The sequence below is a fragment of the Bison bison genome, unplaced genomic scaffold, assembly GCF_000754665.1.
Source record: "Bison bison bison isolate TAMUID 2011002044 unplaced genomic scaffold, Bison_UMD1.0 scf7180017864310, whole genome shotgun sequence".
Taxonomy (NCBI): domain Eukaryota; kingdom Metazoa; phylum Chordata; class Mammalia; order Artiodactyla; family Bovidae; genus Bison; species Bison bison.
In genome coordinates this window covers 836717-852313 of record NW_011494882.1, presented here as the reverse complement: position 1 = coordinate 852313, position 15597 = coordinate 836717, and the positions used below count along the sequence as shown (strand labels likewise).

The following is a 15597-nucleotide window of genomic DNA, read 5'->3' as shown; positions in this document are numbered from 1 at the left end:
GTATTTTCTCTCAAATTGCTGGCCTTCTTATAGGACACAGTAAAATTACGTTCTTACTTTTTCATATTGTGTCATTTATTAGCCAGTGTGTAAAAATTTACCAATAAGCACCAAGGATGCTCAGTAGCACTGATTATTAGAGACATACAAATCAAAACTACAATAAGGTACCACCTTGCACCAAGCAGAATGGCCATCATTAAGAAGGCTACAAATAAAGTGTTGGAGAGAGTGTGGTGAAAAGGGAACTCTTCTACACTTTTGGTGGATGTATAAATTGATGCAGCCACTATGGAAAAGATTATGGAAGGCTCTTTAAAAAACTAAACATACAGATACCATATGATCCTACAGTCTTCACTCTTGGGCTTATATTCAGAGAAAACTCTTAATTCAAAAAGATGTACGCACCCTGTTGTTCACCACAGTGTTATTTAGAATAGCCAAGACATGGAAGCAACCTAAATATCCATCAACAGATGAATAGATAAAGAAGATGTGGTGTGTGTGTATGTATATACAAGAAAGAGAAATACCATATAGCATCTCTTATATGTAGAATCGTAAAAAAAATATAAATGATCTTATTTACAAAACAGAAATAGATTCACAGAAAAGACTTACGGGAAAACATCCCCACCAAAGGGGAAATAAATTAGGAATTTGGGATTAACGTATACACCCTGGTGGCTCAGACGGTAAAGTGCCTGCCCGCAATGCGGGAGACCCGGGTTCAATCCCTGGGTCGGGAAAATCCCCTGGAGAAGGAAATGGCAACCCACTCCAGTACTCTTGCCTGGAAAATTCCATGGATGGAGGAGCCTGGTAGGCTACAGTCCATGGGGTTGCAAAGAGTCGGACACAACTGAGCGACTTCACTTTCACTTTTCATATATAAAATGGGTAAACAATAAGCACCTACTGTATAGCACAGGGAAGTATATTCAATATTTTGTAATAACCCTATAATGGAAAAGAATATGAACATATATATGAAACTGAATCACTTTGCTGTACACCTGAAACAGAAATAATTGCATTTTTACTTTTTCAGATCATGTAATTTGTTAGCCAGTGTATAAAAACACTTTGCGAAAATGACTTATCATACAACCTGCAAAGATACAAATTTCTTGAGATTTGAATAGTTTCTTTTCATAATGCCTTTTTTCTTAGAAGACTTGATGATTTTTGATCCACAAATATATGAAAAATTGTTATGAGGGAATAAAATAAAAATAGATATAGCATTTTCTTTAAACTGTATTGTTATTTTGTCTTTTTTTAAGCCTAATCAAATACAATCTCTCCTTTAAGACTAATCCCTAATTATGGTTACTCTGTGATTTTATTTTATTTTATTTTATTTATTTATTTATTTATTTTACTCTCTGATTTTCTAAAAGGAACTCCAGCTTAAACTGTTGCTGAACTTAATGACTCACAGCACTTATTGATCAAATATCTTAGCATTTTGGTATATATCTTGTATTATGGTACTCTACTCATTATTTTATTTTGACAGTGAAGCAGAAAACTTAATGTATGTTTTTATACTTGTTAATAATCTATAGTAACTCCATTGCTTTAGAGGGGCATAAGTCATATCTATTGAGTTCAACCACGTTAATTTGCTTGTCACAAATAATCAACATACCACAAAGTAGTATGTGGGTTAGAGGCAATTGTCACAGGATTTTGAAGGTCTAGCAATTAATTACTTTATGATTTCAAAAATGCTATTAATACCAACTGTAGTACCCATATTATCTGTTAAAATATGTCTACTGGCTGGAATTTTGAAAAAGAATAACAAGCTTTATTTTCATAAAGGAAATTCAAGCCTTAACTGACAATGTAGACATTGTCTAAGCTGTTTTTACTTAAAGTGCTTTATATTATGTCAAACTTGAACGGTTTGTCCTAACACCAGCCAATTCTCCAATCTCTGTACACCAACTGGGTGTCCTATATCTTCCTGGAGGGAGACTCAGACCCCACGGGTTTAAGGGCTCAGTCCCAGAAGAGTGTCCTCAGGTTACTCTCACTCAGCCCAGCTTAGTTCAAATTGGGGTGCTCATTACCCTCTCTCCCCCAGATTTGATAATTTGCTAAAATGTCTCAGAGAACTCAGGAAAAGGGTTCAAATAATATTACCAGCTTATTACAAAAAATGCAGCTCAGGAATGGCCAAATGGGAGAGCTTTAGAGGCCACAGTACAGGGGGTTTGTGGCAGAGAGCTTCCAAGCTCTCTCTGGATGCACCACCCTCCTGGCACCTCAATGTGTTCATCAGCCTCAGAGTTCTTCAAACCCTGTTGTTTGGGGGGATTTTATGGAGGTTTCATTTCATAGGTGAGAATGATGAAATCCAGGGTGTGTGTGCAGGTGCTCAGTGGTGTCTGACTCTTTGCGACCCCATGGACTGGAGCTCACCAGGCTACTCAGTCCATGAGATTTTCCAGGCAAGAATACTGATGTGGGTTCCCATTTCCTCCTCCAGGGGATCTTCCCAACACAGGCATCGAACCCTCATGTCCTGTGTCGCCTGCATTAGCAGGTGGATTCTTTACCACTAGTGCCACCTGAAACCCTGGGCCATTGATGACTAAGTCAATTACCAGCCTGTCTCACCTTCCCAGGGGCTTCCCAGGTGGCACCAGTGGTAAAGAATTCACCTGCCAATACACGAGACGCAGGTTTGATCCTTGGGGTTGGGAAGATCCCCTGGAGTAGGAAGCAGCAACCTGCTCCAGTATTCTTGCCTGGGAAATTTCATGGGCAGAGGAGCCTGGTGGGCTACGGTAGCAGAGTCAAACATGATCAAGCATCGCAGTTCTCCCCTTCCCAGAGGTCAAGGGATAGGAAAGTTCCAGCTCTCTAGTCCCATCTTGGTCTTCTGCTGACCAGCTCCCATGCTGAAGCTGTCTAGCCTCCAGTCAGAAGCTGTCCATTAGCATATAAAGGGTTTTTGCCACTCAGGGGATTCCAAGGATCTGAGGAACTATACATCTGGAACCAGGGACAGGGACCAACCTATTTTCCATTGTATCCTGTGCGCTCTGACCAATCTCTATAGAGAAGCAGAAAAGAGACCACTAAAGAATTTATAGATGTTATAGTGATAATGAAACTTGGAGTGATTAAAAAATATAATCCATGGAGGCCACTGAATTTCTCTATAGATTATGTAGGATATATTAGTCCTCTGTTATGTTCATTGTATCTCAAAGCATTTTCATCTTCAGAACAGAAAATTGTAGTGTGAAGCATCGTTCTATGGGCCATTAACTGAGTTTGGGGCACTGTGTATAGCACATTTTCTGGCATATTATAAGTACTCTCTAAATATTCTTGAAGGAGTGAACTCATGTTTTAATGTTTTTATTCTTTCACTCAGGTACTCAATAAGCACTAAGAATTGGAATAAATAGGAATGAGGCTAAAAATGAGTTAGCATTCTGTTAGAATACTAATCACTTAAAACTTTCTCGATTTCTCAGTTTCTGAAAGCCATCTGGACATTCTTCCAATTAAAAAAATCTATTTTTAAGACAAAAAAATCAAAATTTCTAGTGGGTGTTTTTGATAACTTAGTTTCAGACTATGGCATATTTTCTTGGCAAAATAACCCACTTAGTCCTGAAACTCTGCCAGTCTCTTATTGATTATGATGTAACCACTGCTTAGAAAACATGGCCTCACTTTTAAGCTTTTGACCTAACAAGGTGATTTTTATATCCTGGTCAGAAAAATGTGTATGTTAATTTTGGCTCAAGATAGGTAAACAAAGTCATAAGCAACGTGGAAAGTTAAAGGAAAAAAATAGATTTCTCAATGAGATGGTTTTTAACAGAAAAGACTCTGCAACTGCCTGGAAGGCATATTTTTCAGCTGCTGTCTCCTTTGTGAGTGAAATGAATATACAAACTGAACATACTGCTTAATTGGCCTTTACAAGGGAGATCGATAATGCAGAAACGTTAATTGTTTCAGCTTTACAGCTGAGTCTGAAAAAGAGAAACAAGAGTGGATTGAAGCTGTGCAGCAATCAATAGCAGAAACTCTCTCTGATTATGAAGTAGCTGAGAAGATTTGGTACAATGAGTCCAACAGGAGCTGTGCAGATTGTAAAGCCCCAGATCCTGACTGGGCCTCCATCAATCTCTGTGTTGTCATCTGCAAAAAGTGTGCAGGTAATTAGTGATAAGTTATGCTCATCGCTGTTTGGTGGCAGATCGGCACCGAAAGCTCTTTAGTGTCATATATATTGTGTCCCAGCTAATGGCTATGAAGAATAAAAGCAGAGAAAGCTTATTACATTTAAATCAAATTTAGAAATATCATTCTATACTTCTCTTATGCATGGCTTAGAGATAAAAATTGATTTTTAAGCATGTAATCATTTTTTGTGTGTGTGCCTACTGGACCATGTATGGATTTTTAAAAGACAGTACTGAAATTTTCAGATTTGGGATGAATGTGTTTCAGAATGCACCCTGAACACACTCACTGTTCGTATGATTTGTCCCTTTTCCCAAATCATATTTTGTAAGATGTATTTTTCACATTTCAGTGCTGCTCTGCTTTCTAATCTTGTTACAAAAGATGTGTTCTCTCTTACAATGAGAATTATTATATAGAAGCATTTTCCAGGCATGTTGAAGTTTATGAAAGTAACCAGTGTTGTGACTTGTTTTCTCCTTGTGACCTTAAACCTTATGGACTATTTGACATCTCGTATTTGGGAGGTAAGGCAGCTGTCCAAGTGAGTGAAGAGAATGGACCCTAGCTTAGGTATGTGACTGTGGAGGTCTTGGAGAAATTAGTTACAACCTAAACTTTCCTCTGGAGAAGGCAATGGCACCCCACTCCAGTACTCTTGCCTGGAAAATCCTATGGATGGAGGAGCCTGGTGGGCTGCAGTCCATGAGGTCGCTAAGTGTCAGACACGACTAAGCGACTTCACTTTCATGCATTGGAGAAGGAAATGGCAACCCACTCCAGTGTTCTTGCCTGGAGAATCCCAGAGACAGGAGAGCCTGGTGGGCTGCCGTCTATGGGGTCACACAGAGTCGGACATGACTGAAGTGACTTAGCAAACTTTCCTCAGCTCTTTAGCTCTACCAGGTACTGTGCTGGTCCTGGGAGTTAAATCTATAAAATATGACATATCCTGCAGAAATATATAGTTATTTTAATAGACTATGATATGGATAGCAATAGAGTTGAGCACAGGTTTCATTGAGACAATGCAGAGGAAGAGCTCCTATCTCAGACAGAGCAAAGACAGGACAGTTGCTTCAAACCCTTCAGAGTCTTCCAGAGCTCTGTGCTACCACATTTCTCATCCTACTAAGGTAGGAGTTCTCAAAAGCGGATCAACTACATCAATAGCAACCAAAAAGCCCCAGTTAATCCTCCTTGACTTTGCATTTTCTCCCAACCTCTTCTTTCCAGTCTCATTGGAAGAGATAGTGTCTGTCCAAGGCTATTCTGTCTTCTTATGTTCCCTTTCTCTCCTCTCTTCTCTGAGTCCTTACCCCATCACTTATTCACTCTCTAAGTACAGTAGGTCTTTCACAGTCACGGGTTCCAGATCAAAAGTAATTGGAAAAAAATTCCAAAAAGCAAAATTTGAATTTGGATGTACCTGTAGTTGTTACTTAGCATTTATATTGTATTATGTATTTTAAGTAATTTAGAGATGATTTAAAGTATTGAATATAATAGAGAATGTGTATAAGTTATATGAAGATACTATGGCCATATTACACAAGGGACTTAAGCATACTTGGATTTTGGTGTCTGTGGAGAGTCCTGGTATCAATCCTCTGAGATACTGAGGGACAGCCATATTCAACTATGGTTTATTTGGTTCAGCATGTAAATTTGCATAATTCTGTTCTGTTAACACCAGATCTCTGAAAACTTATTATTCCCTTAGATATAATTCTCTGTCCCTTTTTCCTTTCATAGAGAAGATACTTTCAAGAGTAATAGTTTATGCAGGTTTTCATTTCTTTAATTTCCTACTATATCATCAGCATCCTGTAATCAGTCTTCATCTGCCTCACCTCCAATAAAAATATTTTCCAATAAAAATACACATTTACCAGTGTATTTTACCTCTCAGTTTCTATGTGGTCAGTTTCTATATTCCTTGCACTCTCCGGAGTATTTGACATTCTTGACCAGTCTGCCTCTCCGTGACTTCCCATCCTTCCTCAACTTCCAGCAGGCCATTTTCTCTTAGTGTGCTCTTGCTCTTCTGGTCATCTTTTGCCTGCTCCTAAAACATGTGTTGCCTTGGGTTGTATCCTCAGATCTCTTTCATCCTGATATTCCTGAGTGATGTTATTTATCATTTGAATCCAACAGTCTTTTTAAGCAGGTGTTTCTTACTCTGTTGGAAACCATACTCCTGTATCTCCTGCTAGGGTCTCCACTTGGATTTGCTCAAGATACCTCAAAGGCAACATGATAGTGTGGAGTTCTCACTGCTTCCCAGCTCACTACATAAAACTGAATATTTTCCTATATTACAAATCTTGATCAGAATTCATCTACTCTGCCCTTCACTCAAGCCTGAGAGTCCCTCTTGACCCTTCCCCTTTCCTTAAAGCCCACCAGATTCCATCCTGGTTTTACCTTCTAAGTATCTCTAAATCTGTTCTCCACTTTACTTCTTTTCCTACTGCCTTAACTCAGAATCTTAGGCTACTCCAGCATCCTTTCTTCCTGCCTGCCTTTGGGCTTTACTCCTTTTAGTATTGCCTTTTTGTAGTCTCCTTAAGTGCAAACCTATGCTAGGTCTTGCCATGGGAATTCTAGGGCATCGTGCTCTGAGTATTTTTTTTTCTCAGAGAAGGGAGGAAAGGAACCTACCTAATGTACAGAGAGGAATGAACTTTCTCATGATCATTAGGCAGAAGATCCTTAAGACCAAAATAATGTTTTGTGTTCTTTTCTCCTCAGCTTAGAAAGAGTCTGACATAGGCCTGGGTGCCCAGTAAAGTCTGAATGATGATTTATATAGCAGAATTAAATTGATGATACTAGAATGTTGGGCTTTTACTCTCTTCCAGGTATAATAGTAGAATAAAGAATCCACTTTGGATTTTTTAAGTATACATTCATTAGCTAGTATGTTGCTAGTCTTTTTTTTAAGAGTAAGGGATGATATCTGTATTCACATATATGTAATTTACACAGACCCATTATAAAGTTTTAAGTGATTTAAAATTTCTAGTCAATTACCAAACAATGAAAAAATTATGTATGTATACACATACATACATGTACACACATAAACACATATACATGAATACATACTTTTAAAGGGCTTCCTGGTAGCTCAGCTGGTAAAGAATCTTGCCTGCAATGCAGGAGACCCCAGTTTAATTCCTGGGTCAGGAAGATCCCCTGGAAAAGGGATAGGTTACCCACTCCATTATTCATGGGCTTCCCTGGTGGCTCAGATGGTAAAGAATTCACCTGCAGTGGGGAAACTTGGGCGTAATCTCTAGGTTGGGAAGATACCCTTGAGGAGAGCATGGCAACCCACTCCAGTATTCTTGCCTGGAGAATCCTCATGGACAAAGGAGCTTGGTGGGCTACAGTCCATGGGTCACTAAGAGTTGGACATGACTGAGTAGGTGATTTCCATAATCTTTCTTATTTTTGGTTATGATTTCTGTTTGATTACTTCCACTATTGTGGTAAGCATGCATGCATGCGTTGGAGAAGGAAATGGCAACCCACTCCAGGATTCTTGCCTGGAGAATCCCAGGAATGGAGGAGCCTGGTTGGCTGCCTTCTGTGGGGTCGCACAGAGTCAGACACAACTGAAGTGACTTAGCAGCAACTGTGGTATAAGAAAGTAGGTAATAGTTTAAGTTGAAAAGATATATTAATCCAGACATACATATATTTCTTGTTGTTGTTCAATGGCCTAGTTGTGTCCAAATCTTTGCTACCCCATATTTGGCAGCACGTCAGCGTTCCCTGTCCTTCACTAGATCCTGGTGTTTGCTTAAACTCGTATCCATTAAGTTGGTGATGCTATCCAACTATCTTATCCTCTGTTGCCCCCTTCTTCTTGTTTTCAGTCTTTCCCAGCATCATGGTATTTTCCAATAAGTCAGCTCTTCACATCAGGGGGTCAAACTATTGGAGCTTCAGCTTCAGCATCAGTCCTTTCAGTGACTATACAGGGTTGATTTCCTTTAGGATTGACTGGTTTGATTCTCCTTCCTGTCCAAGGGACTCTCAAGAGTCTTCTCCAGCAGCATAGCTCAAAAGCATCTATCCTTTGACACTTAGCCTTCTTTTTGGTCAGACTCTCATATCTGTACATGACTACTGGAAAAACCATAGCTTTGACTATATGGACCTTTGTTGGCAAAGTGATATCTTGGTTTTTAATACACTGTCTAGGTTTGCCATAGTTTTTCTTCTAAGGAGCAAGTGTCTTCATGGCAGCAGTCACCATCTGAAGTGATTTGAAGCCCAAGAAAATGAAGTCTCTCACTGATTCCATTTTTTTTCCCATTTATTTGCCATGAAGTGATGGGATTGGATGCCATGATCTTAGTTTTCTGAATGTTGAGTTTTAAGCCATCTCTTTCACTCTCTTCTTTCACCTTCATCAAGAAGCTCTTTAATTCCTCTTCATTTTCTGCCACTAGGGTGGTGTCATCTGCATATCTGTGGTTACTGATATTTCTCCTGGCAATCTTGATTTCACCTTGAGCTTCATCCAACCTGGCATTTCACATGATGTACTCTGCATGTACGCTAAATAAGCAGGGTGACAATATGCAGCCTTGACATACTCCTTTCCCAATTTGGAACCAATCCATTGTTCCATGTCCGGTTCTAACTGTTGCTGCTTGACCTGCATACAGGTTTCTCAGAAGGCAGGTAATGTGGTCTGGTATTCCCATCTCTGGAAGAATTTTCCGCAGTTTGTTGTGATCGACACAGTCAAAGGCTTTAGTGTATTCATTGAAGCAGAAATAGGTGTTTTTCTGGAATTCCCTTGCTTTCTTTATGATTCAGAGAATATTCATAGTTTGATCTCTGGCTCCTCTGCCTTTTCTGAATCCAGCTTGTATATCTGGAAGTTCTTGGTTCACATATTGCTGAAGCCAAGCTTGAAGGATTTTGAGTATAACCTTGCTAGCATGTGAAATGAGCACAACTGCACAGTAGTTTAAACATTCTTTGGCACTGCCCTTCTTTGGGATGGGGATGAAAACTGACTTTTTCAGTCATGTGGCCACTACTGATTTTCTGGAATAGTGAGTGCAGCACTTGAACAGCATCATCTTTTAGGATTTTAAGTAGCTCAGCTGAAATTCAGTCACCTCCAATACCTTTGTTCATAGTAATTCTTCCTAAGGCCCACTTGACTTTACACTCCAGGATGTCTGGCTCTAGGTGAGTGACCATACCATCATTATTATCTAGGTTATTAAGACCTTTTTTTTGTTTATAGCTCTTCTGCGTATTCTTGCCACCTCTTCTTAATCTCTTTGCTTTCTCTTAGATCCTTACTGTTTCTGTCTTTTATCATGTTCATTCTTTCATGAAATGTTCCCTTGATGTCTTCAATTTTCTTGAGATTTGTAGTCTTTCCCATTTTGTTGTTTTCCTCTATTTCTTTGTATTGTTCATTTAAGAAGGCTTTCTACCTATCTCTCCTTGTTATTCTCTGGAACTATGCATTCAGTGGGGTATATCTTTCCGTTTCTCCCTTGCCTTTAGCTTCTATTCTTTTCTCAGCTATTGTAAAGCCTCCTTAGGAAGAAATCATTTGGACTTTTGGCATTTCTTTTTCTTTGGCAAGTTTTGATCGTTGGCTCCTGTACAGTGTTACAGACCTCAGTCTATAATTCTTCAGGCGCTCTGTCTACCAGATCTAATCCCTTGAATCTATTCCTTACCTCCACTGTGTTATCATAAGGGATTTGATTTATACCTAAATGGTCTTGTGGTTTTCCCCACTTTCTTCAATTTAAGTCTGAATTTTGCAATAAGGAGTGGATGATCTGAGCCAAAGTCAGTTCCAGGTCTTGTTTTTGTTTCTCCATCTTTGGTTGCAAAGAATATAATCAATCTGATTTCAGTGTTGACCATCTGGTGATGTCCATGTGTTTTAATGTTAATATAGACTGCCATGTATATATACATACATACTTTTTAATGGTAAAATACATGTACATAGAAATTCAAAGAGAATTATTATCATTATTATTATTATTATTATTTATTTATTTATTTATTTTGGTCTACAGGGCAACATAGATCTTTAGGACCAAAAGATTCCAAGGTTAGAAGTCTGAAAATGGATGCCAGCATTTGGAGCAATGAGCTCATTGAGGTGAGTCTGACTTGACTGTGGTGTGATCAGCGAGAATCTGGGAGGAAATGTGCAGTTGGTGGCGGGGTGAGGTTACTTTAGGATTTCTCTGATCAAGATCTCAGCACAGTATTAAAAATGGCTTATCGCCTGTTGTATAGTAGTAACTTTCTACCTTAACTTTCAGAATGCTTCCTAAATGAGGTAGTTACTTTAAAAATAAAAATAAAAAATGCAAGGAGCTTTAATGGTAATAACTACTTTAAAAGGCTTGGCAGCTCTTTTTAAAGCCAGAATTTACTCTTTCTTTTTAACCCAGCATGGATAAAATATCAGAGTGGTGAATACAAACATTTGGCAAAATTGACTATTCTTTATCTCGGCCATACTCTGTCATTAACTGCGATCTTGTCCAACTTGTCTCCTGCATCTATTCTGTGCTCGGGTGTAACGCTCTCAACCATATTAGACCACCTACTCAGCCATTTTAAATGAATCTGTCTCAGTGTGAGCTAGCTTCAAAAAGTAATAATGCTTTTGCTGCAATTTGTGTTGCTTGCAGTTTCTTTTCTAGCTAATCTTTTACCATTATTAAGAGCAGCTAGGCTGTTTAAATAGAAATATTGTCTGCTTTCACACTGCATCTTCCAGAAAAAAATTGGGTCTTTTTTGGATTTTTTGCATATTTTACACTAAACTGTGCTTTAATTTGTCATGTGACTCAGTTTTCTGCAGATTCAAATATATTGTTTAAATTGATACATTTTGTAATTATTTGATAATTCAGCTTTTCATTGTCATTGGAAACAAAAGAGCTAATGACTTTTGGGCTGGTAATCTTCAAAAAGATGAAGAATTACACATGGACTGTTCAGTAGAAAAGAGAAAAAATTTTATCACTCAGAAGTACAAAGAAGGAAGATTCAGAAAAACCCTTTTGGCGTCTCTCACCAAGGAAGAATTAAATAAGGTAACCAGTGAAATGTAACAAAAGACATGGATGTTAAGGTCTTTTTAAGTGTGTGCCAAGGGTTTTGAAAACATGTTTAAAAAAATAAACTTCTGAAAATTTCAAAAAATTTTTCAAAATTTTGCTGTTTCATAAAATTATTGTTTAATTTTATTGCCTTTTGTAACATTGCGCCTTAGATCTTTTCCCTTCATTTCACTTGAGGATTCATTATCAACAGCAAGTAAACTTTTCCTCCCTCACTGAAGTTTCTATCTGATGTACACCCACCCCAGTTAAAACTTAAACAACGTTCCCCATATTAGGGACAGGATATTGAACATAATAACTTCAGCTCGTATGCTGCTGACTTGGTGTCAACAAAATGAACTTCATTTACTCAGTTTATTGTTATAAACAGTAGTTTGTTTAGTGCCTTTGATTACAAGTGTCCTTTGCCTTCGGCTGAGTGATTCTAGGTCTTCTTGTGACCATTCTATATTGCTCTTTTAGCAAAGAATTTGTTTAACATCTTGCCCTCCTTTTTAAAAAAGAATCAACTGCTTCAATTTCTTGTGTGTCAGAAGGTTCTTCTATGTATAGATATTGAAAACATACACTTTTCTATGACTAGAGTATGCTTTCATGGTTCTCAGTTCTTTAAAATGCATTCAGTGTCAATGCTTATTGGATAAGCATCCCCAAGTAAAGAGCATTATGCTGAAAATTTTCGAAAATGAAGACCTTTTCACTTCTTCTCTAGAAATTATAAGATTTATACAGTTGTTTTATATTTCTCTTCTATTGGTTTAGTTACCATAAATTAGGTTCTTGCTTCTTTATACATCTTTGGTATTAGTAAAGTGAGGCCACCAATTTATTTTAAAGCAATGATGTACAATAAATGCAAGATGCAGAATCTATACGTAAGGTAGGGGAGAGTCAGAGAGATGGGACAGAGGTGGGCAGTCATATATAGGTTATTGCTACGTCATTTAGTTTTGTTTAGGGTGATACTTTGACAGATGCTAATTTCTATGAAAATAACTGACCATTTATACTAGACATGCATGGAATGGTGATAACAAGGTATAACCAAGGGTTATAATTAATCTAGTTCTATGTATCAGAGGCCTATAAAAAGTACATAAATAGTAAGTTGTGAATTTGGGGAAGTAACTGGCAAGATTGGAGAACTAGGGCATATTTTCCCCCCAATGCATTCTCTCTTTTTGATAATGACAGGAATCTTGTCAAAGGGTAAATACTGATGACCCCAAAGGAGATTTTTTCTGCCACACCATATAGATACCTTGAGCTAAGATATTAGATAAGCTTGACTTTAATTACTAGCTGTTTCTTTCTTCTTCAAGATATATAGGGATGTCTGTCTGTTAGGATTTACTACCACATTGAGCTTCTTAAAAATGGTACTCTTCACATCAGTGAATAATTTTTAAAAATTACTTTATTGAGGAGATACTGCTTAAAAATTGTTGGCTCTGTGGATGTCTTCATCGGAAAACTGTATATTTAGGTCCTCTACCCATTTTTTAAATTGGATTGTCTCTTTCTAATTGAGTTGCATGTGTTATCTGTATATTTTGGTTGCTAACCCTTTTGCAATATATGGTTTGAATATATTTTCCCTTGTGCTGTGGGTTAACTTTTCATTTTGTTGATTGTTTCACTATGCAGAAGTTTTTTAGTTTGCTATAATTCCACTTGATTTTTGATTTTGATACTTGCACTTTTGCTATCATATCCAAAAAATCATTGCCAAGACTGATGTCTTCTCTGGTGGCTCAGCAGTAAAGAATCCACCTGCAAAACAAGTGCTGCAGGAGACATGGGTTCGATCCCTGGGTTGGGAAGATCCCCTGGAGGAGGCCATGGCAACCCACTCCAGTATCCTTGCCTGGTAAATCCCATGGACAGAGGAGCCTGGTGGGCTACGGTCCATAGGGTTGCAAAGAGTTGGACACAACTGAAGCAAGTTAGCACACATGCAGAAACATTCATGCAAACAAAATATTTAGTGGATACTTCATTACTGCATTTGAAGTATTTTGAAGTTTCTGAGCATTGCCATTATCATAGTATGTAAAATACAGAAAATATCTTCCATGGCAGATATAATGGATTTGAAGATTTGGAACATCACTGCAATAAAAAAATGAATAGACATTTGGTGATCTTCTGTTGAAATTTAAATTCATGTAAACCAGGCCTTTGTTACCTGTTGGTTAGTTCAGGGCGTAATAATTATTAGATTTGTTAAAAAGAAATACAAACTTCATCTCATAAACGAATTGGCAGACTTTCTTGCATTTTAATTGCTAGAATTATATCTTCTTCACTTAGAAGTTGTATTTTCTTTTATTGACCAGGCTCTGTGTGCTGCTGTGGTGAAACCAGATGTTCTGGAAACAATGGCTTTGCTGTTCAGTGGAGCAGATGTCATGTGTGCAACAGGTGATCCTGAGCACAGCACCCCCTATCTGCTGGCCAAGAAGGCAGGGCAGAGTCTGCAGATGGAATTTCTCTACCATAACAAGTTCTCAGGTTAGTCCCTCTCATGCCTTCATGAACCTGGTCTCTCCTGATAGATCCTTAAAAGGACTGCAGCGCAAATCTGTAAATTTATCAAATCAGAAACACCATTCAAATGAAAAGAAAATGTAATTGTCAGAAAGACAGAAGATGCTTATTAAGACCCATGTTTTATTTGCTTTCAAGGAAAAGTTTAGGAAATCAATCTTTTATTTGTCTTTAATCATCTAAATGGAAGATTAAAATAGTTAATCCCATGTAATCATTTTCACTAAAATTAAATCCAGTTTTCATGTATGAATAATAAACACAACCAAAGTGCTTATTTGCAAATTTTATGCAAAGCAAAATAAATGTTTCTGTGTCTTTATTCTGCAGTATATTTGAAGTAGTTTTTCTTCTATCTCAGAACTCATCAACATATTCATAAGCCAAAGGAAAATTGTTTACATTTCAGATTTCAGATGTGGTATTTCTGTAATTTTTCTAGATTTCCCTCAACATGACATATATTCTGAAGGTCGATTAAATCAAGAGTCCTCCCAGTCTACGTTCCTCTGTGACTTTTTGTATCAGGCTCCTGCTGGTGCTTCTAAACTCTCTTCAGAAAAAAAACTGCTTGAAGGTATCTTTTCTGCTCCTTTTAGATTTTGTCATCTGATAAAATTTTATTTCATTATCAAAACAATTAGGTTTAAGTTTTGATATTTTTCCCCTTGAGATGTTAGATTTGATCTTGCAGTAGAGAAATATTTATTTTTTCAGGATTTATAAATGTTTCCAGGCACAGGTATTATTTCATGCACTGCAGCAAAAATTTACTACTGGTTCAGAATGCTGAGCTAATTCTCAGCAGAATTCTCTGACATCTACCTCAGAGACAACCAATTCTGCTTCAGGATTTAAGAGTTATTCCAAAGAAATGTGAAATTCAGCCCCTTCCCTTCGGGACAGACCCCCCAGCTGGGGAGATAATATAGATAAATGTCAACATGTAGGAAGAACGGACAAGTCTTTGGTTTATATTCTGTCAGCATACTAAGTGGTCTCAAGTAGTTGAGTTTGTTCTGATTGTAGTTGTGTGTGTCTGTGTAAGTAAAATAAAGCTTAAGCATGGTTTCCAAAAAATGATGTGAACTAATTGATTTAACAACCTGTTGTAGGCTTGTGGCATTGATCTTAGAAGAATCATAGTGGGTATTTATCTATCCATTTCACTCCTTGTGTCAGGCATTTGCTGGGCATTAGGAAAACAAAAATGAGTAAGACACAGGCTAACATTATATACATTCAAACTAATATTAGAAAGTAGGCAGGAAGAATATAATGCGCTCTGTCTTACTAGAACAGAAAGAATTTAAGAGAGATTAAGTTATGCAGGCCAGTTGATGGTGGACTTCGGAGACTCGGAGGGCAGGTATTAATTCCCTAGTGGTAAAATCCAACCATATTACTTGGTCAGAGGAATAATAGGATGAAAAACTCCCTTTAGAGTTTTAATCGTGATCTTCATACATTTGAAGTGATTATTTCAATTAAAGGCTTTATTTGTCCAAAAAAAGAAAATTATAACCTTTAGCAGAGTTATACTGGGATAAACTATACTTTATTAGATTTTTGGCCTTTCCTAGTGGCTCAGTCGGAGAAGGCAATGGCACCCCACTCTAGTACTCTTGCCTGGAAAATCCCATGGATGGAGGAGCCTGGTGGGCTGCAGTCCATGGGGTCG

General features: G+C 37.7%; 1 protein-coding gene across 1 annotated transcript in view; it reads left to right on the top strand.

The window, feature by feature from the left end:
• The window catches only part of ARAP2 (ArfGAP with RhoGAP domain, ankyrin repeat and PH domain 2), a 201877-nt gene that overhangs the window by 77870 nt on the left and 108410 nt on the right, over positions 1 to 15597 (top strand). Inside the window, exons 11-15 of the mRNA XM_010852420.1 lie at positions 3997 to 4196; positions 10302 to 10387; positions 11154 to 11336; positions 13706 to 13880; positions 14359 to 14493. Of these exons, the coding sequence (XP_010850722.1) occupies positions 3997 to 4196; positions 10302 to 10387; positions 11154 to 11336; positions 13706 to 13880; positions 14359 to 14493 (779 nt within the window). The remainder of the gene's footprint in view (positions 1 to 3996; positions 4197 to 10301; positions 10388 to 11153; positions 11337 to 13705; positions 13881 to 14358; positions 14494 to 15597) is intronic.